Below are 25,607 nucleotides of genomic sequence, written 5' to 3'. Positions count from 1 at the left end.
TCTATGGTATCAGCCGTAACACGCGAATACCATGCTCGTAAAAATGTAGTATAAACTTAAGACATAAATTGTATCAGCCGTGACCCATCTAACCCATTTACAAGTTATGTAAAAATGTATCAGACATATATTGTGTCATGAGAAACTTAAGACATATCGTAAAAATGTAGTAAAAACTTAAGTCATGAGAAACTCTGTCTATGGTATCAGCCGTGACCCATCTAACCCATTTACAAGTTATGTAAAAATGTAGTAAAAATTTGTCCACATTACATCCCGTACCACCATTCGGAATTAATTTGTCACATCGTATATTGTACGAGTTTTCTACTACGTGCTACTTCTTAATTCTGTTCATATATTTTTTCCCTTTTGGGTCATTCAACCCTTTTGTTCCCACAACACGTAACACTATTCGAGTTTTGTAAAATCACATCTTGCTTAAGTTCCCAACTAATGTATTGAAGATTTTCCTACATTGCATCATGTTCAGATCTTCTACCACGAGTTATTTCTTGGTTTCTTGCACACTTTATAACAAAACATATCAATGACAACATGATTTACAGTTAACCTGTTAAAGATTTAATGTAAATACACTAGATAATGTAACCGTTTAAATAAGACTTGAGGTCCCGCAACGCGTGACGTGAACTTTACTAGTTTAATACCAATTGATATTGACTTGAAAGAGTTGAACTCTATCTTTTCGCATACAATATCTTCCGCTCTTTCGTAGAAGAGTAATTGAAATATGGTCTCTTACTGAAATCATATCTATTAATCTATTATGATGTTACTAGAAACAAGTACGTATGGAGATCAAATCAACATTTACTCGTGCAATGCAATGTCGATGGTGGTAGCTCTAGCGTGATGATGGTGGCGACTAGTGTCGGCGATTAGTAAGGTAGGTTATTGATGTAAAAGGTAGTTTAGTTATTTTACGAATTTAATTAGGGTATGCATTGTAAATAAGTTTCATATCTTCCTATTAATTTGAGAAGAGAATTGTTGGTTTGACCGATGAACTACGTGGGAAAATGGACCTTTTTTTTTTGAGAAAGAAATTTTGGAAAGTATTAATTCCATTCAGTTCCGGTTTCGGAAAACTTTCTGTCGGGGCCTAACATCAAAGGCGCCTTCCATTGTACTCTTCCCTTAGTCGAACTCCCAGCAATCAAAGATTAGGTACGTATTTAATAAGCTTATGGATATTTCTTATATTATTAAGGGTATTTTGAATATTTTAAAGATATAAAAATTGAAAAGAAAGAGAGATTTTGCTTTAGTAAAGAGGAAGGTATTGATATTTTTAACCTTACTTAAAAATAAATAAACTATTTTCAAAGAAGTTGCAATCATTTTGTAGAAAATAGTGACAGAACCTTAGGCTTTGTTTTCAAAGGAAAACTATTTGGTCATATATGTGCCACTAAAAAGTTTACTTTGGAAGCTAGTTTTCGTTCTATATTGACGGTTGCTATATGTGGTATGATTTCGTTACTTTTAAAGGTCCAATTTCCATGTTTTGTTCCTAGCGTGACTTCTCTATCTCTATATATAACTTATAACTGAGAGAATACAAGTTTTTGATTATGTGGCAATTATGAAATCATGTCATGTAGTATTTTTTTCTAGGTGTCATACTTACATTAAATTCCTAATTTTAAGCATACTTTAAAAAAATTACACTTTAGCCTAATCATCATTAAAGCACAATTTTAAAATTATACTTTAGCCTAATCATCATCATTAATTAAGTAATATTAAAAAAAAAGGTAAAAATAAAATAAGACGGCAAAGTAGGGAGGGTTTACGAACAATCAAACAAACATGTACACTTTTCATCCCAAATCTCAATTGAGTAGGGAGGGTTTACGAAGCTCACCTTGATCGGAAAAAGCAATTTATAAATGATTTGTAAGCGTTCAACGATTGTCAAGGTCCACACCTATAATATATATATATATATATATATATCACATACGTATTAACATACAAAGTAAACCCTAATTAAGTCTTTAAATGTAATTCAAGACCTTGGCTGACTCCCGAGACCCGACACGGTCAATAAAGAGGTCAAGATATAGCTTGTAGCAAAATAAAGTCATTCATGGATCGTCTCGTGCCCAACATTAATCATTTCGTTAAATGTATATATTAACATTTACCATGTTTTAACCATTGACTTATTATGTGCTTAGGTTTGTGACTTTAAACAACCACCGGGACCTTTCTAGGTCATTAGAGAAGTCAAAAATCATTCTAGAACGAGTTAAAGTGAAGTTATAACGTTAAATGAGCTCCACACGTCCATAACCTATCATTACACACGCTATAATATTTATTAAGTCCCATTTGAGTCCAAAAAGGAATTTTCAACTTTAGACGGCTTTTGAGACTTCATTAAGACCCTAGAGAAGGCGAGGAAGGATCCAAATGAAAGCTACATGAGTCCTTAAGAGTATACAAGTAAAATGGGGAGTCAATTCTGCAAAGTAAAGATCAGGGAAGGGCATAATGTACAACGCGCAACAGCTTCCTATAAGCTGATCAAAGTGGCCTAGCGTCTAAAACTGTGCAACTGAGTGTCACACACGCGATCCAGACCTAACTCATCGTCTAGGACGGTGACCAGAGTCGTCTGGGACGCTGGTTCTGAGCTGGGTGTTCCACAGTTGACTAGAAAGTCAACATTGACCTAGATGCAACCAAACCCTAACTGACACTATGAAACCGTTTTGTAATGCTTCAAAACTGAATTTTATGCTTTATTAGACATGAAATAACATCAATGAACATAACCCACTTCAAGAATTTAACCCATGACTCACAAAATCACAAAAAATCGTTTTTGACCCACTTTGACTTTTGCAAAAACCTAAATCGGCCTAATTGACTTTTTAAAGGCTTGGAACTCATTTTGGAAGTATATATGAACGAAATTAGGTACACCTACTGCAAAAATCGATCTAGAACATCCATTTTTAGTTTAGATTCGAATTTGACCTAGTTTACTCACTTTGTAACCCTAATTTCGACCCATTTCGCTTTTGACCTACAATTTGACTCAAGAACGCTTGGGTTTGACTAGAAACATGTTAATATACATAAAATGATGGATTTGAGTGATAAGTAACTTACCAAAACCTCCTCCAAGTTGTGAAATCTGAAATTTAGCTAAATATGTAGTTTTCTTGCACTTTGACTTCCAATTTTGAGATATGTTGTAAAAATGACAATTTAGATGATTATTCCATCACAAATCCACTTGAAATAATTATTTTGATGTAAGAATTTTAGAGAGAGAGGGAGGTTTGTGTGTGTTCTTGGAAGAAAAATAGAGAGAGAAAGAATATAGAGAAATGAATGGATGGAAGGGTAGATAAGGTGGAGATAGGGTTGGGTGTAAGAGTTGGGTCATGGGTCATGACCATGGGTTGACCCGTTTCACACATTACTAGTTTAATTAAATTGTCGTCATGTATCGTCTAATATCGTATTGTCTAACAAGTGTTCAAGTGATCCATTAAGCGTTTTGCCCATCGTTTAGTCTCAAAAGGAACTAAATCATTCATTAATTGAATTAACTAGTCAATTTTACACAAAAGTCAAATGGTCAAAATCCGCGGATGTTACAACTGCCTCCTTGCCTTTTTCTATCTTGGGCTTTAGCCCATCTAGCCCACTAGCAAGGCCGGCTCTGTCTAAGACTATTCGTAATCGTGCACTTCTTTTAGCTACAATTTTTTCTGCCATATTAGCATTATCTTTCACCTTCTTACTAGATTTTAGACCCTATCCAATATATGAGACTTATGACATTATTAATATAAATGTTTTATTGTGGTTTAAAAATTAGTTCACTATTTTTATCAATAAAAAGTTGATCTATATATTGCAAATTTGATTTTATTATATTGAATTTTTTTTAAAAAAAATATGTTGGTCCAAATTGTTTACTGTGACATGCTTATCGATATTTGAACATTACAAAATCATAATATGCACATCAAATTTGTCGACTGTGACATATTTAGTGAAATTCGAAATTGTTTACTATGACATTCTTATCGATATTTGAATATTACAAAATCATAATATGCTTATCAAATTTGTAGACTACGATATTATTAATATCTCACTATCATTTTATTTGTTTTACTGTTAGATGGGTTATACTAAAAATTCTTATTTTGCACTATTAAAATAATATCCTCTTCTTATATAAAAGACTAGTGTAAATTTGGCTGTGCAATGTACGGCCCACTAAAGGCGTTATCATACATATAATTTATATAATTTAAGGGTTCTATTAAAAGTTTGAAAAAATCGATTATATGGTGTTTTAAAATGTTCACTTGTATCAATATACAATAACTTCATAAGATAACTGTAAATTCCAGACAGTTCATAAATCCTCTCATGATACACTGTATAATACTTTTTAGTTTTTCTTATTCTTAGCACCAGGCTAGTAATAAGTTCAAAGTTGTAAGCATATAATAGATATTTCACTTCTATTGCATTCTCATCGGACAAGATTTCAATACACTCTAAATTGAAAATAAAAACCTTAGACTTAAATATAATTTTGCCAAAATATTTAAAGGTGTTTTAAAGGTTAGAGATGAGTTGATATGTTGAGGATACGAGTAGCACTACCTATAAAGCTTTAGTTCATGGCTGCTATACTATGTGTGATTTGACAATGCTATTTTAGTTAAAGTACAATAAAAAACACTGATCCAGTACTAGGAAGCTCTAGATTATGGCTGCTAAGATTTTTGATTTAACTATACTTTAGTTATACTAAACAACACTGGTCCCATTTCTCGCTTCACTATTTTATCAAAAAGTCTAGAAACAACGCTTTTAAGTCTTAACGTAGAATAAGCTCCGCTCAAAAGTTCCAAATATTACAGTATAACTAACAGAACACCGCAAACTTGTTCCAAAATGTGTCCTAAACCAATACTCCTATATAAGTCAGCTTCAAGTCAATTCAGGGCACTATGTTTCAAAACACATTTAAAACCTATTAGATGTCTTTTGGTAGCTTGAAAGTGACCGTCTTTCCACATTTTGATGGTTCTGTTAGCTTCACATGCGACAAGCCTCGATCCTGATGTGTCATAAGATAGTGCATAAATTCCAGCCTCGCTGTCGAGTGAACATGAAAGATTGTATACAACATTTAGGTACTGTCCATACATGCAGAGGTGGCAATTGGTCAGTCTGGATTTTTAGGCTTATGAGTCAAACGAACTGTTTTTGGTGTGGTTCCGATCTATTCCGACTGATAAAATACATATACTTTACTACTATTTCAAAGAACAGTTTTTGAATATCGTTGCTAGATGCTTAAAAAGTACACTTTAGGTGAGTTTCGACCCATTTGACCCTACAAACATGATATACACGATTTTATCATAAGAGTTTGCAATTTCAAGCCATTAACTCATGAATGGCCTTTTTTGGTTAAAAGCTTATGACAAATGGGTCAGAGCGATGTTTCAATGCAATGACAATAACGTTATTATTAGTATATATATATATACTTTATTGTAATCATTTTCTACAAATTCATAAAATAAATTATAATTAAGCCTGACAAAACCTTGGTCATGTCATCCAGATTTAACCAAAACCAGTCAGGCTAGTTAACCAACTTGACCAACCCCCCACTTTGCACCTTTTATATCAAGGTTCAAATCTAATAATCCTTCAAATAGTGACAAAGAATGTATAGAAACTGTATCGTTCATATTAATTGTAGAAAGTAGTCAAACATTGACGAGAACTTAGTCATAATTTAACCACCCAATCTGTTGACAAGCCAAATGATCAACAGCAATATTGTCTTTATGAACAAGATCTGCATCACCAAGTAAAAACATCGATCAAAATAAGAGAATAACAATAGTTAAGTTTATGGATCGATCAGCTTGTATTTCATCTCAAAAGAGTAAAATAAAAAATTAGCTAAAAAGAGAACGGGGCCATAGGGTTGTTCAATCTTATCACAGGTCCAACTTAAACCGCTAATCTAGACAAAAGGTCTTGCTTAATTCATGATCATCCATATCTGAGGTGGAAAATGTTTCTTCTTCAAACTTAATTTATTTTCTTATAATTAAGTTGACGTACCATAAGAAGTGAGACCTTGACAGATGCTCATGAATTCTCAAACGATACCAACAAAATGTACAACAATGGCTCTTTTAATCATTCCCCAAGCTTTCATAGAATATTAAGCCGCCAGGATTAGTTCTCTAATCTGCTCTTTATATCTAGAAAGTTCCCTTCAAGTCACTTGATCTAATCACCCGCCCTCTCTCTTGTTTTATTGATCTATATGATAGGAAGACAGAAAACCAGCAACCAGACTGCAAATGAACATCACGAAATGGCTACAAAATAGTCCTATGTAGTCCAGCAAAATGTGGTCTGCTCATTTAGTCGATATTTTAAAAAAAGTGAGGCTCTGAAACAACCGAACAAACCCACATGACCATCTTTTAGGGCATAGTTTGTGGCCTGCTCGTTTATTATGGCTATAGCCTTAACAAAAAACCATGCTTAATTCAATTATACTATGCACTCATATTTCAACCACCAAAATTTGTCTTAAATAAGTATTGGTTCTTCCTATAGTAACTAATGATAGGCTCGATTGACTCGAAGTTACCAAATATTATACATTTTTAACAAACTCAAGACAAAGTTAAGAGATACATAATGCAAGGGTCGCACGTTGTTTAAGCCACAATCTACAAGTGGATACATAAAATGTTTCTGGAATACTTTTTAACCTTAACAATCAAGAAAAAAAGGCATAGTATGATACATCTAATATGAGATTATCCACAACATAGAGTTAGTTATAGCATGATACATCAAATATGAGATTTCCGTCAAACACCTGGAAGTTATGGGAAACCAGGTTGCACCAACAATATTACTAAAAATCTAACTTCGTAACAGAGATTGTTGAGCTGTAACGACATGTGCTATGAGGAAACATGCACTTAGTTAGATGAAAGATTAACACTTGGTCACCTATAAGCCAAACTTTTTTGCTCCAATTCTTAACTCGTGGGTGTCTAACTTTGCATATAAATTGAGTTATTTCTTGCCAACAACTTATTTATAAGTACGCAATCCAATAATTTGAACAACTAACAATTGAACCACTCACAACATGTATCATTAATACGGTTTTATACCTCATAGGAGTTTAGCATTACGCATGCATCAGTGGTTATACCGCTAGTCGCTTAGCCGAAGAACCCAACCTATCTTCCGAGCTTTTCAGGATATCTGATTTCTATCTCGATAAGCATATGTTGAAGATTAGGCTGGTGAGCACGTAACCATGAAAGAGTTAATTAGCATAATCTGGGATTAGAAGCAATAAAATAAAAATGAGATACTAAGCAGAATAGTTAATTGTAATTAGTATCTCCATGTGACCATGCTATATATGCTCTTTACTAAGCACCATTGAATGTGTGCACCGACAGCTAATTACATACTATGCTTCGACTTGTGTTGAACAAATGCCATTAGTGAAAGACACTATTTTGCTCTAATGAAAATGTAAAAGTATACCTGTTGACCTAAACCTTTGATGCCCATCTTTGTGACCTCTTGTTGAGCTAAACCTATGATGCCCATCTTTGTGAACTGTGATAAAGAAAAAAGAGAAGATCAAAATAAAAGACACTTGTGGCAAAGGTTGGCAAATGGAAAAATTAGCTTAATATGAACTGAATTGAGAATCATACCTGATGATGAGTGGATTGCTTGGTCAAAAGAGGAAGAGCTTTCTTTAATACACAATTCATTCAAGTGGGTTGAAACAAATTTTTTGTCAACACCTAACATGAACAACCATAAACACACAACACAACTTTGGATTTAGAATGGATAATCGAAAATATTAGTCTATAATACTATGCATTGCAGTAAACCAAAATGTAAATGTTAGACAGAGGTTCATGCCTATATGGTTGTTTTTCGGCCCTTACAAATTTAAGTACACCTACACTAAATGAGGATAAAGGGGAAGCAAATCTACACAGTTGGGGTTAACCTTAGTTGCGAGTTAGGTAAATATTACCTCCATTTCTATAGGGAGAAAGTCTTATTCTAAGCGAAGACATCAGGCATCAAGGAAATCTGTATTATATTATATTATTAAGCAACAAAAGAAAGTACCACATGAATATTGGCAGCCAAATTAACCAAAAGGCATACTCTGACTCGATTTGTTCCTTCCAATGCCAGAGTGGCTTCTCTTCAGTTTAGCCATATAAATTCATCAGCTTCTCCCTCTCTTTCTCAAATTGTTTCAACATACAATAACATTGTATTAATTAGTATATTAATCTAGCAATTAAATCTAAAAACTAAATAATGCACCAATTAACCAAATAATCTAAATTAATTAAGAAATTTAATAATAATAAAAAAAAAACTTACAAAAAAAGGTTGAGTTCTTTGATTACCCTTTTACAGTAACTTAATATTTACGCTTATGTGTCTTTTTTTTTTTTTATCATGTTACAGTAAAAAAGGCATTCTTCTTGTAATATAGGTAGATAGATATCATAAATATTTCAATTGTAATATGACAATATTATAGGTAAAATCATACGGAGTATATCAGATCGTTAACTTAATAGTTGAAGGAGCTTATGTACTGTACCATACTAGATTATACTAGTATGCATAGAGTATATATATTATCTTCCAAAAAAAAATAATGGTTCAAGCAATCAAAAAAAAAGTTTGATGTAAATGTTGATACTTCCTGCTACTATACATAGTCAAAATTGTACATCAAGAAAAAATTGTTTCATTATCTGACAATTTTAAGCTGTCGCTGAATTGATGATAGATAGGTCAACTTCCACGGCATGTATTTTCTTTGCCTAACGTTGATTTTGGGATAAATGTTTTTTCAATATATAGATTAATTAGATGATATTTCATAAATTTAACTTAGAAAATTAAGATACACCAATTACTATCTATATATATTCTATCTATCCATTTAGTGAAGCCATCAACCATAATTACCTTGTATAATACGAGTATCATCTTAAAAAATGTCACGGCTAAGTACCAGTCAATGGTCATGGTTGTGGGAAGTGATGAGCGATTACGAGATTACTCTTGCATTTCTCACCATTTCAGTAGTAGCATTAGCTATTAATTTATGGTACAAAGCCACACTTTCAAATTCCTCGCCACCTTTGCCACCGGGTCCCCTTTCCTTGCCTATTGTTGGGTACCTTCCGTTTCTTGGTCCTGAATTGCACAAACAGTTAACCCACATGGCTCACACCTACGGTCCCATATTCAAGTTTCATTTGGGATCCAAGCTTCACGTTGTGATCAACAACCCAGAACTAGCAAAAGAGGTGCTTCGAGACCAAGATGAAACCTTCTCTAACCGCGATTTAACAATAGCCGCCTCAATAATTAGTTATGGGGGCCAAGATATGGTGATGGCCAATAACAACTCCAACTGGCGTAAACTTCGTAAAATATTTGTCCATGAGATCCTAAGCAACAAAAATCTAGAAGCATGTGGTTCTCTCCGGACAGATGAAGTTAGAAAAACCATCAAGGCTGTTTTTAGTAACGTCGACACATCAATCAATATTAGCAAGATTGCTTTCTTGACACAGACAAACGTCATTACAAACATGATTTGGTATAGCAAATCAAATAAAGGGGGAAAAGATGGTAGTGATCTTGGAGATGAGTTACAAATCGTGGCTTCAAACATAGTTGAGTTTTTTGGAAAACCAAATTTGTCCGATTTCTTCCCAAGTCTAGCATGGTTTGATTTTCAAGGTATCGAGCGAGGAATGAAGAAGCAACTTGACAAACTAGATCAAATTCTAACAAGCATCATTGAGGACCGGATCAAATCTAACTTGGAAAGGTCAGAAGATAAAGTTGGGCATGAAGGGAAGAAAGATTTTTTACAAATGTTGTTAGATCTTAAAGACCGAAAAGATGCATCATCACTTAACATCACCCAAATAAAGGCACTACTTCTGGTCAGATATCTCTGCTCAAAAACTTTTTATTCAAGATCAAGATTATATCTTCGTCAATCTATATTTATATATAATATATATAATATATATATGATAGAGATCAAATGAGAAGGTACCTTAAGGAGAGAAGGGTGAGAAAGTTCGTTTTTGATTTTTTTTAACTTGTTTTTTAAACTTTTTTCCTTTTTTTCATTTTTTTTCATTCTCTCTTTAATTAACTTATTCCATATAAAAATTTTGAAAAATATTTTTCTTTCCAAAGGGCGTAGCCCGTAGCCCATAAGCTATAGGCGAAGCCTTTCGACTTATGGCGGAGCCATAATGCGAAACCCGTTAGGTAGATCACCCAATCACCGATCACCCCTATGACCTATCACCCTCTATGATCTATCACTCGCACCAGCTACCCGTTATGAATATCCTTAAGGGCGAAGCCCGTACTGTACCCTTACATGTATAACTCACTAACTCGGTTTAGAAATTTTTTATTTTTATTTATTTTTTAAAATTTTTCTATGGATTGAGTTAATTAGAAAAAGAATAAAAAAAAAGTGAAAAAAAATCAAAAAAGCAAGCTAAAAAAATTAAAATCTGAACATTCTCTCCTTAAAAACCATCTCCCTGGATCTCTACCCTATATATATATGTGTGTGTGTGTGTGTGTATATATTACAATCCATTCATATCCGTTTACATTAATCTTCATTATTTTGTTTAATACCGATCGCTTAATTTGCTAAATTACGTGAAACTCTTCTTGCATCAGGATATTATGGTTGCTGGAACAGAAACAACGTCAACACTTACCGAATGGGCAATGGCAGAAATTATGAAAAACCACAATGTAATGAAAAAGGTACAAGAAGAATTAGCACAAGTTGTGGGAGCAAACAACATAGTTGAAGAATCTCATCTGTCGCGACTACAATATCTAGATGCAACTATTAAAGAAACGTTTAGGTTGCACCCAATACTTCCTTTCTTATTTCCACATTTGCCAAGCCAAGATTGCACAGTAGGTGGATACAACATACCAAAAGGTTGTAGTGTCTTTTTGAACGTGTGGTCAATTCATCGGGACCCTCGGTACTGGAACAATCCCTTAGAATTCAATCCAGAGAGATTCTTGATAAACAAGTTTGATTACAAGGGAAAGGATTTGAAGTTCTTTCCATTTGGGTCGGGGAGAAGAACCTGTGCAGGAATTCCAGTAGCTGAGAAAATGCAAACATTTATTTTAGCTTCGCTCATGCACTCTTTCGATTGGAGGTTGCCAGAGGGAGAAGAGCACGATCTTACCGAAAAGTTTGGCATTACTCTACGAAAAAGAAATCCACTCATGGCTATCCCATCTCAAAGGTTGCACGACGTGAGACTCTATAACTAATCTTGCAAGATAGACTTGGCTATATATTCGCGATTCATCTTGGCTCTAGTAGTTTACAAATATGAGAGTTCCATTTCTGATGGTATATTTTGATTTTTCATTGGTCATTTAAGGATATAAAATTATCTATGTTTAAGTTCTGTTTATGCTGATTATATCTTATAACGATAATAAGATACTCGTCTATTTTCTTTTGGAAAAACTTCATATTGACTTACAAGAGTAATTTGTTAACTCGGATTGGAAATAGTGAGAAAATTCCAAATGCAACAATTGCATAAAACTATCATAATAGTGTTCACAAAATGCAGTACTGGTGAGGTATATCATCTACACTTTTGGTCACAACTTAATCACATTGAAAATTCATATGTTTGTTATGTCTAGTTTGCTCTCCATCAAATTTATCTGACAAGAAGTATAAATTCCTAAACCATAAAACAGAAAACCTTACCAATAAATTCCTTTTTTTTTGTTGTTATTGTTGAACTTCAATCCAAACAAAAAGAAATATAATTTTCATCATAATTTCTGATAATTAACACTTAGAACTAATCAAATAAAATTCACTTTCATAAATGCATTTTAAGAAGAGGTTTAACTAATGCAAACATTAAAACAAAGGAAGACAGAATCAAACACTCAGATTGTATAAAACATAATGACAAAAAAAAATTAAAAAAAAAAAATTAATCAAACTTTCATTGAAGCATTTTATCAAACACTTAATATGGATAAAGAAAAACATAGCATCAAACATTAATTCATTAGAAGTTGTTCCAGAAAAACAAAATAGAAAGTACCAGGAGTTGATGGTGTGAGCGTTGATATCATCATCCTTCATAAATGTATCACTTTACTATATAGATACGAAACGTATATACGAATATACATACATGACATCACTTTACTGTAGCAAATGGATGTGGAAGCTTGGATTGTTGCCAAATAAACCTACAACCACATTTTAAAATATTAAGAGGGACAAATTGTTGTGTTGTTGAAATGTTAACGTGAATCTGGGACTGAGCGTAATTAAGGAGCAGTGATATGATCTCCGGCTACATTGTTGTTGTATAATGTATATTACAGTAATATTAACCGTAGTCTGTAGGTGTCATCAACGGTAACTTTTTAGTATTTTATTTGAGTAAATTTCATTAGGTGCCCCTGTAGTTGTCAATATTATCTGTTTTCACCATGTGCTTTTTTTTTCATTGCTAGGTACCCTTATGGTTTGTGTTAATTTCATTACTTGCCCTTTTGACTAACGAACGTCAGTCTTTCTCCGTTAAGGCCCCCATGTGCATTGCACATGAGGGTATTTTTGTATTATTACATCTAAAACCTTCATTTCTTCATCTTCCTCTTTTTTTTCTAGATCTAACAACCAAATCAAGCACCCAATCACCCATTATCAAACCGAAAATCAAGAACACACATATCCAAAAACTTTAAATCTGTTAATACTCAAGGAATTTTAATACTAAAGGAAAGTGATTAAGCCTTATTTCGTTGGTTGTTCGAGAGTTTTGTATCAAAGAATCAATCTTGTATTTGATCTGAAGTTGGCTTTGTCTTATTCGAGAGTTTTAAAAATCTGGTTGCCTCTTCTGCCTCAATATTTCTTGGCGTCACCCTTCTCCATCATCCCGTCGTCGTGACTATCCGACCGGATCATCAACTCGATTTTGTTAAGGTGGATCTCTCTAATTCATTCTTCAGATAAATCTTTCTCTATCACCACCTACTTCTCCGACCGCCATTCACCTACCAACCTCTTCTCCGATCATCTCTTTCGCCGGAAACGCAGGTATGTCTTCGATCCTTTTTTTTTCTCGATCTTTTAGGTATTGTTCATATAGATAAGAAAAGAGTCCCAGAACAAATTAAAGAAGTTGATTTCATAATCTTTATTGTAATCATCGTCACTGATTCTATTTTGATGATGTAGGTATTGATGTTTAATTGTTTATCTATGGTGTAAAATGTTTTATGAGATTTGAGGATTGTTTTTTGTTGGATTCATGAGGATAATGATTATGATGCTGATGTGTGACAAAGTTGAATAGATGTAGGTTTGTTGGATTCTTATAGTTTGTTTGTAAGTTTGACGGATCATAAAATGGAGTTTGGTCATGTGGTACATATATGACTTATTATCCATAGATGTAGATTTATTTATTGATTTTTATTTTATTAAAATCTGGATTGCTGTTTATGTTGTTGATGAAGAAAGTACATGATGGAGAGAGCCAGTCAAAGAGAAAGGGAAGAAAGAAGCAAGAAGAGATGATGTTTTAAAGTTAAAAATACAAAAATACCCTCATGTGCCAAGCACATGAGGGCCTTAACGGAGAAAGACTGACGTTCGTTAGTCAAAAGGGCAGGTAATGAAATTAACACGAACCATAAGGGTACCTAGCAATGAAAAAAAAAAGACAGGGTGGAAACAGATAATATCAACAACCACAGGGGCACCTAATGAAATTAACTCTATTTTATCTTGAGTCTGCGATCTCTCTTAAGCCCACCCAACAAATCATAATAGTCGATCCGACAGAAAGCCCAGTTTACAAGCCCATCTGGTATATCTTCATGTTTTCCGATTCTTACAAAAAAATATTAACGAATCATCGTAATTACAACTAGGAAATTCCGTTGTTGAAAGGATTACATTATTATAATGTGTTTGTGTTAAACTTTAAACCACTTTATTAAAAATTTTCTTCTCATCAATATATTTGTTTAAACGTATGCAAGAAACAAAAAAGTACTTGTAGTAGAAATCTCGAATGTGATACAAGTGGCAAAAAATCCTCGATATATTATTTAAGCTTTCAATCGGAATGCGATTTGAGAAATTAAGAATAGTGATATAGGTGTGGCCATAAAAAGGTTGAATGATTTAAAAGGAAAATGTGTGAAAAAGAAAACAAAAATTCACCCATAGTATAAAACTCGAATGAGATGCGATGTGACAAAATCTGAAATTTGAATAATGGTATGGGTTGTGACAAAATATCTTTCATAAATGAGTATATCTTCCTCTCTTTCGTAGAAGAGTAATTGAAATATGACCTCTTACTGAAATCATATTTATTAATTTATTAGTTTATTATATTAGTGTGTATCGAGATCAAATCAACATTTACTCAATTCAATTTTTATAAGAATAAAACGAATATTTGTGCAATGCGGCGGCGACTGGTGTCAACGATAAATAACATAGGTTGTTAATGTAAAAGGTAGTCTTGTTGTTTTGGAAATTCATGGTAGATATCGTAAATAAATTTCATTAAGGTATATTGGATATTAAATAAGTTTATGGAAAATGTTTGTTATATTATTAAAGGTAGTTTAAATATTTTGAAAGTAAAAAATTTGTAAAGGAAGAGAGATTTTGATAAAGATATTGATATTTTTAACCTAAATTAAAAATAAAGAAACTATGTTCATAGAAGTTGCAATCATTTTGTAGAAAATTGTGATAAAACCTTAGGCTTTGTTTTCAAAGGAAAACTATTTGGTCATATATGTGCCACTAAAAAGTTTACTTAGTTTTCGTTCTATATTGGCTGTTGCTATATGTGGTATGGTTTTCTACTTTTCTTACTAATAAAGTTCCCATTTCAATCTTCTGTTCCTAGTGTGACTTTGTTTACATGTCTAAGAACATTTGTAATCGTTATCTTCTTTCACATATAATTTGTTCGTCTTCTAACTAAATTTTATACCATGTCCAATATATGAGGGTTATGATATTATTAATATAAGATGTAAATTTATTGTGGTTTAAAAATTAATTGAATATTTTTATTAATAAAAGATTGATCTATATATTAAAATTTTGATTATTTTATATCGAAATATTTTCTAAAAATATATCGATCGAAGTTGTTTACTGTGATTTTTAATATATAAAAAGATTTTCCCCATAACCAATCATTTGGCCCATATTTTTTGTTAATTAAAAATATAAATACATTTAAACTAAAATAACATATTTCATGAATATAAATATAGTTACATTATATTAAAATCATTATAATTAAAAAACATAATAAAAAACTACAAATTAATAATAATAATTTCATGAATATAATATTAAAAATACAAAATCATATTTTATGAATATATAAAATAATTTGTTCTACTAATAAGAAGTTAGCTTAGTTATAAAAAAAATACTTGATAACCTTAAGGTCTCCGATCAATCTTCGTTTGACAAAAAAAAAATAATTCCTTTTAATACTCGTACCGATGAAATCAAAAGCCACGTATGAAGTTTAACTATCTTCAATGCATATACCTATGTCTATTTTCACATACAAACAAAACATATGTGAAGTCACTGAACATTGACACTAGCCAAACTTAATTGAATTTATTATAAAAGAGTATCTTTTTAGAATATATTCCGTAATTACATTATAAAATATTTTCCCAATGTGTACATCAAATAAACAAACTATATATTTCAACTTTTAAAGGTATGTTTATTGTCAAGAAGGTGACAAGTAGTGAAGTAACTGAAATATTTTAATTTCAATTAAGGTAGAGATGTGCGTGGTTCGGTTTGGTTAGTTTTTGTTAAAAATCTCAACCAAACCAATGTAAACGGTTTAATATTTTTTCAAACCAATCCGTCCAAATTATTAGCCAAACCAAACCAACCAAAACCAATTAACCAGTTTTGTTTGGTCCGGTTAAACGGTTATCATACTTTTGACGTTCATATATAAAAGCTTTTAATAATACTAAATTGCAAAAGTTTCACTTATACTTAAAATGAAACACAAAGTATTTCATATAATGTTGATTAGCTTGCTGATTTAGGAATCGTATCTTTGAAAATTTTAAATCTAGAATTTGAATATGTTCAACTTTATACCAACTAATAATTTGTTATTTATAATATTGAATATTAATATATACATGTATATATATATAGATTAAATATATCATTGATATAATTAAATGGTCCGGTTTGGTTAAACCGGTTTAATAAAGGTCTAAAACCACGAACCAAACCATAAGAACGGTTTATTAAAAAGGCAAACCAACGGTTTAAGTTTTTAATTTTAAACCGACCAATCCGTCCAATTAGTACAGTTTAAACGGTTTAGACCAAACCGTGCACATCCCTAAATTAAGGTATAATCATACGGAGTATATCAGATCATTAACACACCTGGTTAGGGAGGCTTAATATTTGAAGGAGCCTATGTACTACTGTACCCTGCATAGAGTATATATTATCTTCCAAAAAGATAAATGGGTCTAGCAATTAATAAGAAAAAAAAAAAAAAAGGTTTGATGTAAATGTTGATACTTCCTATTATACATAGTCAAAATTGTACATCAAGAAAAAAATGTTTAATTATCTGTGAGAATTTTAAGCCAGCCACTAATTAAATTGAAGATAGATAGATCAACTTCCACGACATGTATTTTCTTTGCCTAACGTTGATTTTGTGATAAATGTTTTTTCAATATATACGTTAATTAGATGATATTTCATAAATTTAACTTAGAAAATTAAGATACACTAATTACTATCTATATATATTCTATCCATCCATTTAGTGAAGCCATCAACCATAATTACCTTGTATAATACGAGTATCATCTTAAAAAATGTCACGCCTAATTACCAGTCAATGGTCATGGTTGTGGGAAGTGATGAGCAGTTACGAGATTACTCTTGCATTCGTCACCATTTCAGTAGTAGCATTGGCTATTAATTTATGGTACAAAGCCACACTTTCAAATTCCTCGCCACCTCTGCCACCGGGTCCCCTTTCCTTGCCGGTTGTTGGGTACCTTCCGTTTCTTGGTCCTGAATTGCACAAACAGTTAACCCACATGGCTCACACCTACGGTCCCATATTCAAGTTCCATCTGGGATCCAAGCTTCACGTTGTGATTAACACCCCAGAACTAGCAAAAGAGGTGCTTCGCGACCAAGATGAGACCTTTTCTAACCGCGATTTAACTATAGCTTCCTCAATAATTAGTTATGGGGGCCGAGATATAGTGATGTCCGAGAACAACTCCGACTGGCGTAAACTTCGTAAAATATTTGTCCATGAGATCCTAAGCAACAAAAATCTCGAAGCATGTAGGTCTCTTCGGACAGATGAAGTTAGAAAAACCATCAAGCATGTTTTTAGTAACATCGGTACATCAATAAACATTAGCAAGATTGCTTTCTTGACACAGGCGAACGTCATAACAAACATGATTTGGGATAACAAATCAAATAAAGGCGAGAAAGGTAGTGATCTTGGAGATGAGTTACAAATCGTGGCTTCAAACATAGTGGAGTTTTTTGGAAAACCAAATTTGTCCGATTTCTTCCCAAGTCTAGCATGGTTTGATTTTCAAGGTATCGAGCGAGGAATGAAGAAGCAGCTTGACAAACTAGATCAAATTCTAACAAGCATCATTGAGGACCGGGTCAAATCTAACTTGGAAAGGTCAGAAGATAAAGTTGGGCATGAAGGGAAGAAAGATTTTTTACAAATGTTGTTAGATCTTAAAGACCGAAAAGATGCATCATCACTTAACATCACCCAAATAAAGGCACTACTTCTGGTCAGATATCTCTGCTCAAAAACTTTTCATTCAAAATCAAGAAGATAATTTATATACATACTACAACTTGATCTGTTCATATGTTAATGAATTTGTTATAACATATAGTACAATATAATTCTAATGGTTCTTCCAATTCAATTGGTTCTCACATGAAACTTCAATCTATATTATGCTTTTACACATTCTTCATTTTGATCGATTGCTAACATACGTGAAACTTTCCTTGCGTGATCAGGATATTATGGTTGCTGGAACAGAAACAACATCAACTCTTACAGAATGGACATTGACAGAAATTATGAAAAGCCGCAATGTAATGAAAAAGGTACAAGAAGAACTTGCAGAGGTAGTGGGAGCAAACAACATAGTTGAAGAATCTCATCTGTCGCGACTACAATATCTAGATGCAACTATTAAAGAAACGTTTAGGTTGCACCCGGTACTTCCTTTCTTAATCCCACATTTGCCAAGCCAAGATTGCACGGTAGGTGGATACAGCATACCTAATGGTTGTAGCGTCTTTTTGAACGTGTGGTCAATCCACCGGGATCCTCGGTACTGGAACAATCCCTTGGAATTCAATCCAGAGAGATTCTTGACAAACAAGTTTGATTACAAGGGAAAGGATCTGAAGTTCTTTCCATTTGGGTCAGGGAGAAGGATCTGTGCAGGTATCCCAGTAGCCGAGAAGATGCAGGTGTTTATCTTAGCTTCGCTCATGCACTCCTTCGATTGGAGGTTGCCAGAGGGAGAGGAGCATGATCTTACTGAAATCTCTGGCATTACTCTAAGGAAAAGAAATCGACTCATGGTTATCCCATCTCAAAGGTTGCACGACAAAAGCCTCTATAATTAAGTGGTTAAGAGCCACTGCTCTCTACCTAGTACTTTACAAACATGCGATATGAAAAAACCCCGTATTAACTATTACGAATAATGATAAATTTTTCGTATCATACTAGCTACATTATTAAGGTGCATAATACGCGGATATGTTTGTAATTGCAAAATGTTGACTTGGAAAGTGGCAATGTCACATTGCGCGCAAAGTCAGAATTTAGGGGAAATTTTTTTTTTCTTATCTATTATTCATCATTTCTTCCCTTTTGAACATCTTTTAACGCGGCCCGAAAATATCATTGAAAAGTCAAACGGACCACGGTCAAGAAAAGAGATATAGGAATAAGAAATAAATGGAATGGAAAAGCGATATGGAAATAAGAACTAATTGAAATGAAAAGCCAAAATTTAACTAAATTCAAAAATATATAAAAAGTATGACTCGTTATCACATCTTATTAGAGTATTAGTTGAAGAAAACAACTTTAACAAATCATAATAAAAAGACCAGCATTCGGTTTCGCGTTCATTATTTCCGCCATGAACCATAGTCAAAGCAATTATTCAACAATAAATGAGGTTCAAATCAATCTAGATATTGCAAATGAAAGTCACTCACAATACTAATGCTAACCAATGACTAGTCAAAATTTAACTCCAGAAATCAAAATTCACAAATTATTATTTATCAACCAATCAATTTAGGAAAAAACACATATCCATTTAATGTTTTATAAATTGAAATAGATAATCTGAAGAGTAATAGATACAACCCAAAACTCTAGAAATAAATGAAAGTGGTGGTGGAATCTTCTTTTTCCCCAAAGCTCCGAGCCCTAAAATCCCAAACCAAAAGCATGACTCTTCAAGATGGATATAATGGATGATGAAAGGATTTTTTTTGGATAGTTGAAGATGAATATGGTGGATGGATGATAAATGAATAGATGGTTTTTGCTAGAAAGATGATTTTTATTCAAAAGTTATATTTTTGCGTTCTTCCTATCTACTCTGTGTTTGTCTGTTGCATGATATACTGATATCTGTCTCGGTTATAATAGCAACCTGCAAAATGAGAAAAAAATCAAAAGCCAGTGGATACATTGATTTCATTGCATTCATTCATTATTTGTTTTATTCTTCGGGTTTGCCCCACCCATGAGTAAATATTTCATAGTAGCCTTATTAGACCGTAAATCTTTCTTGGTAGCCCCCTTAATAGAAAATGAAATTCCAAAATGAGGGTGGTGGGCTGGGCTTTGTAGTAGACGGTTGGAGTTATAAACAAGCAGCCCATTTAAACAAATAATATCCACAAGTTGTATAAATAAAAGGGTGAATGGTGAGTCAAAGTAATTCCATGTAGGGTTTTTTTTATTTATTTTTTACATTAGTATCTATTTTTTTCAAAAGTATACCAATTTAGTCAATTTTTTAGTTTTTATAAAATACCCAATAAAATCGTAATAAAAAGTAAAAATCGCAATGAGATTTTACAAAGTCGCATAAAGATTTTGCAAAATCGTATAAAGATTTTGAAAATCTCATAGCGATTTTACAAAATGAGATTTTGACTTATTTCTGATTTTGTCTTTTTTTGAAATTTTGACTTTTTATTGAGATTTTATTTTTGTATTGTGTGTTTTTGAATGTCAAAAAAAGTCAAAATCTTAAAAAGAGTCAAAACGTAATGCAGAAGTCAAGATTTCAATAAAAGTCTAAATAAAAAAAAGTCAAAAATCAAAATCTCTCAAACTGATTTTTCTAAATCTTTACGATTTCACTTTTTTATTGCGATTTATTGGGTATTTTGTGAAAATTCAAAAAAATTGGCTAAATTGGTATATATTTTTTTTAAAAATTAGGTTATTTTCTCCATTACAATATTTGAAAATTCATCAAATGGACATGAGATTTGGATTGGTGTGTAAGTGGCACCTGGGCTTCTTTTGTCCTCCGTGAGGACCGCAACCGGAGAAGAATTATAATGGGATGAGGATGTTGCCATGTGGCAACTTGTGATAGGCCAAACCAATAAATTCCACCAATGGAGCTAGTAGAATACTAGAATGTCAAATGAAATGAAATGGGAATTTTGTGCTGTGTGCTTGTTACCACAGCAGAAAGATACAAAACAAGAATAAAAGTGGAACGTGGTAACTGGTGGTTAACCTCAATAGTAGGTCACATCTTCAATATATCTTCTTTGACTAGCTTCATGCCCATGATTTCCTCTTCAACCGATCCTGAATATAACCGTTCCATTAATACATCAATCTATGCCATCATTTCTTATTTTTTTTCTTGAACAGCATCTATGCCATCATTTATTCGTTTTAGCTCTAAAAAATATAGCTCAATACTAGTAAAAAAAAATTGTAGAGGTTAATGCAAAAAATCAATACATATACTACATGTTATTGTAATGCAAATTATATAATGATATCGAGTACATTATAAAGTCCAAACGCTAAGCCTACTATAAAAAAATTGAGACCTTAAATTTTGGGGACTAAAACGGTTGTTTAGCCCCTTATAACTACAGAGCCGCGCCTCTACTAGTATATTAATCACTCGATCCTTAATAGAAAAGTGTCGCTTAAGTTAGAGTTGACGTACATTTAATTTGATCGATAAAACGTACAGTGCATCAATATGCTTACTTCGAGTCTTTGATACAAGTAGGCCGGCATTTCAGTATGTTTTATTATTGTCTTATTCTGCCGAAGACCTTTATATATGCTGACGGACTGTAAAGCAACTTGCAAACATACAATAGTCGATTTAATTAGTTATTCGATTGGCAGATCCGGATTCAAGGTGTGGCACAAACTTTTGTTTTTATAGGATAAGAAGGTCGCACTTAGCTATGACTAATATTTAAAGGAAGTAATGGCGCCTAGATAATATAATACTCATATAGTATAAAATATAAAATAAAGATATAATTGTATATGATTATATGGCCTATAAATTCAATGAAGCCATTGTACTCCCACATCAGTTGCAAAAAAATGATGCAACTAACCAACTATGAGTCCTGGTGGTGGGAAGGGATGAGCAAAAACAACAACGAGCTTGCTATAGTATTAGTTGTCACCATTTCAGCAATAATGTTTGCTATTTTATGGTACAAACTGACAGCATCCTCAAATGGTGAACCGCCATTGCCACCGGGTCCACGTTCTTTGCCAATAGTTGGGTACCTTCCATTCCTTAGTCCCGACTTACACAAACAGTTTACCAACATGGCTCATTCATATGGCCCCATTTTCAAGTTTCATTTGGGACGCAAGCTTCATGTTGTGATCAACACCATAGAGTTGGCAAAAGAGGTGGTTCGTGACCAGGACGAGGCCTTTTCTAACCGTGACATAACAGTGGCTGCCTCAGTACTAACCTATGGTGGCCAAGATATAGCAATGTCCAAGAATGACTCTAACTGGCGTAATCTGCGTAAGATATTTGTGCGTGAGCTTCTAAGCAACAAGAATCTTGAAGCGTGTGGTTCTTTACGAAAGGATGAAGTTAGAAAAACCATCAAGAATGTGTTTAGTAAAATTGGAACCGTAGTAGATATCAGCAAGATTGTTTTCTTGACAGAGGCGAGCGTTATAACAAACATGGTTTGGAAAAACACATCATACAACGGGCCTGAAGGTAGTCATCTCGAAGATGAGTTGCAAATGGTGACCTCACATATCGTTGACATATTTGGAAAACCAAATGTATCTGATTTCTTCCCTAGTCTAGCATGGTTGGATATACAAGGTGTCAAGCGAAACATGAAGATGCAACTGGACAAGTTGGAGCAAATTCTGACAAGCATCATTGAAGATCGGATCAAAACTAACGAAAAAAGGTCACAAGATGGAGTTGGGCACGAAGGGGGGAGAGATTTCTTACAGATGTTATTAGATCTCAAGGACCAAAAACATGCAACATCTCTTAGCATTACCCAAATTAAGGCACTTCTTGTGGTAAGACTAATATGCTTAACAGTTATTAAATCAAACTTCAGAATATATTCAATCTCCTTTTTCATACGAGTATATTTTTACCATTATCATTTTGCTTATGATTACTGACGTCAATCTTTTGTCGTTCAGGATACTATGGTTGGAGGAACAGATACAACCGCAACACTTGCAGAATGGGCGATGACAGAAATTATGCAAAATCACGACGTAATGAGTAAGGTTCAAGAGGAATTAGCAAAAATTGTAGGAGGAAACAACATAGTTGAAGAATCCCATCTATCTCAACTAGAATATCTAGAGGCAACTATCAAGGAAACAATTAGGTTGCACCCCGTACTCCCTTTCCTATTGCCACGATCGCCAAGCCAGGATTGCATAGTAGGTGGATACACAATCCCAATGGGCTGTACCATCTTTCTAAATGTTTGGTCAATTCATCGAGATCCTCGATATTGGGACAAGCCCTTGGACTTCAATCCCGATAGGTTTTTAACAGACAAATGTGATTACAATGGAAACAATTTGAAGTTCTTTCCATTTGGATCAGGAAGGAGAATATGTGCAGGTATTCCGTTGGCTGAGAGAATGCAAATGTTAATCTTGGCTTCGCTGTTGCATTCGTTTGACTGGAGCTTGCCAACGGGTGAAGAGCATGACCTTTCAGAAAAATTTGGCATTACCCTTAGGAAAAGAAAACCACTCATGGCTATCCCCTCTCAAAGGTGGCCCGATGTGAGCCTCTATAATTAATATAATGTGAGTCTCCAACATGCATTCGATCTCAAGACAGCCTTTGTAGTTCAAAAATATAAAACCATCTGATTATTGGAAATGTCTTATAATGTGTTTCTTTTTTATATATATATGGGACGGTTACTTACTATGCGAAATATCCGTTTTCGTACTAAGTGGCTGAATGTACAAGTAATTAATGTCTATATGTATTAAGTAGAAGATATGTAATAACGGTTATTTTTGTGTATTAAGTCAAGACTTAATTACAGAAATCGTCCCTGTCGTGGACCGCCCTATGCAGCTTTCATTCCTAACTTTCATAAATTACCGATTTAGTCTAAAAAAGTTTACTTCGTCAACACTTTTGTTCAGATGACAAACAAACATTTAAAAAGTCATCACGTCCCAGCCACATAATGAGTATTTTTGTCTTTTCAATTGTTCATGGACCAAAAATGTAAATAGCTAAATTTGATTTAATTCTTAATACATATGTTTATGTGTCTATATCTATATAAATATATATATATATATATCATCATCATTATATCAAATACAAACTGATTTCACCCTCAAATCTAAATCTTATACGATTTCTTCAATCTCATTAACATCTATATATATATATATATATATACAAATACTTTTATGCATATGGAAATACATAATCCATATGCATAAAAATGGGTGGATAATAAATCCTAATACAAAACATGGGATGATGAAAAATATATATATAAAAAATTAACAGGATGGATGCACGGCGTAACTCAGATCTAGTGAAGATTTGAAAGGGTTAAATTGATGATGAATGTAATGAAGATTTGGAAAAAGTATTGCTGATTTGTTGTTAATTGTTGCTGATATAGATATAAAATTTGGATTAGATTTCTTTGGTTTCTAAACCTGAAAAACTAGATTGAGATGATAATGATGATAAAAGGTTTATAATTAATTACATTTTTGGTCTTTAAGGTTTAGAGTTAATTACGCTTTCGGTCTCGTGATAAGGAAAAAGAGTATTATACTCATCACGTGCAAGTCACATGATGGGTTTTTAAACGTCCGTTACTCATCTGGACTAAAAGTGTTAACAGAGCAAACTTTTTTGGATCAAAACTGTAATATTTTATGGACGAAAGCTGTAAGTGGCGGTCCACGACATGGACGATTTCTGTAATTGACTCTTAAGTCAAATTAAGTACTATTACTAACATTCATCATGGTCAGATACAATTCGATCTCCCCATTAAAGTAATCATAAAGGGGAGATAGCGGAGATAATCGGTTTGGAGGTGGTCGATGATGGGGATGTTCGGCGATGGTGGTGAGCTACTGTATGGACTCTGCCTTTAGCTGTATGGGATCTTACTTAAGTAAGGTAGAGTAGAGATGGGCAAAACCTTTTTTTTTCTTCCCCGAAACTGGTTTTAAACTTGAACCGGTTTAGAGCCGGTTTTGGTCAACCTTTTTACTGGTTATTTTTCTGTTTATTTCCAGTTCTTCCCATAAATCGAAACCAAACCAATTTGGAACGGTTAAGGAACCGAAAACTGGAACCGGTTCCAGACCGGTGGTTCTTTTAAAATCGGAATTAGTTCTTCAAGAATCGGTTTTTTTAATTTTGGTTTTTCTCGATCGGTTTTTTTGGAACCATTTTTCCCCACGTATAAGTGAAAGAAATCCACAATCATACCAGATATTCTCGAATCTAAATGAATGATTATTATGAAATTATTAATAAAGTGTTTTAGAGATATTATTACAACCAGAATCAAATAATCATACATTATTACAGAATAATAACACAGAATATATATCAATATGATATATATATATATATATATATATAAATGTATGTATGAATATGTATATATATTTGTGAGAATATTATCAATCAAAGAGGCTGCAACAGAATGGGTTTTTTGTTTTCCCTAAAATCAGCCATAAGCTTGTTTATATAGTCTTCCAGATTTGCAT

General features: G+C 33.1%; 3 protein-coding genes and 1 long non-coding RNA gene across 5 annotated transcripts; 3 read left to right on the top strand and 1 right to left on the bottom strand.

The window, feature by feature from the left end:
• Nucleotides 1-5,543: 5,543 nt before the first annotated feature.
• Nucleotides 5,544-12,829, bottom strand: LOC122584887. Of its 2 annotated transcripts, XR_006321609.1 has the most exons (7): nt 12,273-12,829; nt 8,227-8,344; nt 7,794-7,886; nt 7,618-7,692; nt 7,233-7,364; nt 6,154-6,357; nt 5,544-5,881 (listed from the first exon to the last, which is right to left on the bottom strand). It is a non-coding gene; the product is annotated as an uncharacterized LOC122584887 (long non-coding RNA). The 2 variants fall into 2 exon arrangements; XR_006321610.1 differs by lacking the exon at nt 6,154-6,357.
• LOC122584886 (cytochrome P450 76C1-like) lies at nt 9,063-11,615 on the top strand. The gene is made up of 2 exons (XM_043756961.1): nt 9,063-10,082; nt 10,849-11,615. The coding sequence occupies exons 1-2, from the start codon at nt 9,120-9,122 to the stop codon at nt 11,467-11,469; spliced, it is 1,584 nt and encodes a 527-aa protein (XP_043612896.1). The 5' UTR covers nt 9,063-9,119; the 3' UTR covers nt 11,470-11,615.
• A 4,237-nt stretch (nt 12,830-17,066) lies between the features above and the next one.
• LOC122585746 (labd-13Z-ene-9,15,16-triol synthase, chloroplastic-like) lies at nt 17,067-19,127 on the top strand. Its single transcript, XM_043757875.1, has 2 exons — nt 17,067-18,069; nt 18,308-19,127. The coding sequence occupies exons 1-2, from the start codon at nt 17,110-17,112 to the stop codon at nt 18,926-18,928; spliced, it is 1,581 nt and encodes a 526-aa protein (XP_043613810.1). The 5' UTR covers nt 17,067-17,109; the 3' UTR covers nt 18,929-19,127.
• Nucleotides 19,128-21,959: 2,832 nt separating this feature from the next.
• Nucleotides 21,960-23,642, top strand: LOC122586103 (labd-13Z-ene-9,15,16-triol synthase, chloroplastic-like). The gene is made up of 2 exons (XM_043758209.1): nt 21,960-22,892; nt 23,022-23,642. The coding sequence occupies exons 1-2, from the start codon at nt 21,969-21,971 to the stop codon at nt 23,640-23,642; spliced, it is 1,545 nt and encodes a 514-aa protein (XP_043614144.1). The 5' UTR covers nt 21,960-21,968.
• Nucleotides 23,643-25,607: the final 1,965 nt, after the last annotated feature.

This window comes from Erigeron canadensis, chromosome 1, assembly GCF_010389155.1.
Source record: "Erigeron canadensis isolate Cc75 chromosome 1, C_canadensis_v1, whole genome shotgun sequence".
In the NCBI taxonomy this organism is placed as follows: domain Eukaryota; kingdom Viridiplantae; phylum Streptophyta; class Magnoliopsida; order Asterales; family Asteraceae; genus Erigeron; species Erigeron canadensis.
This window is presented reverse-complemented; position numbering and strand designations above follow the sequence as displayed.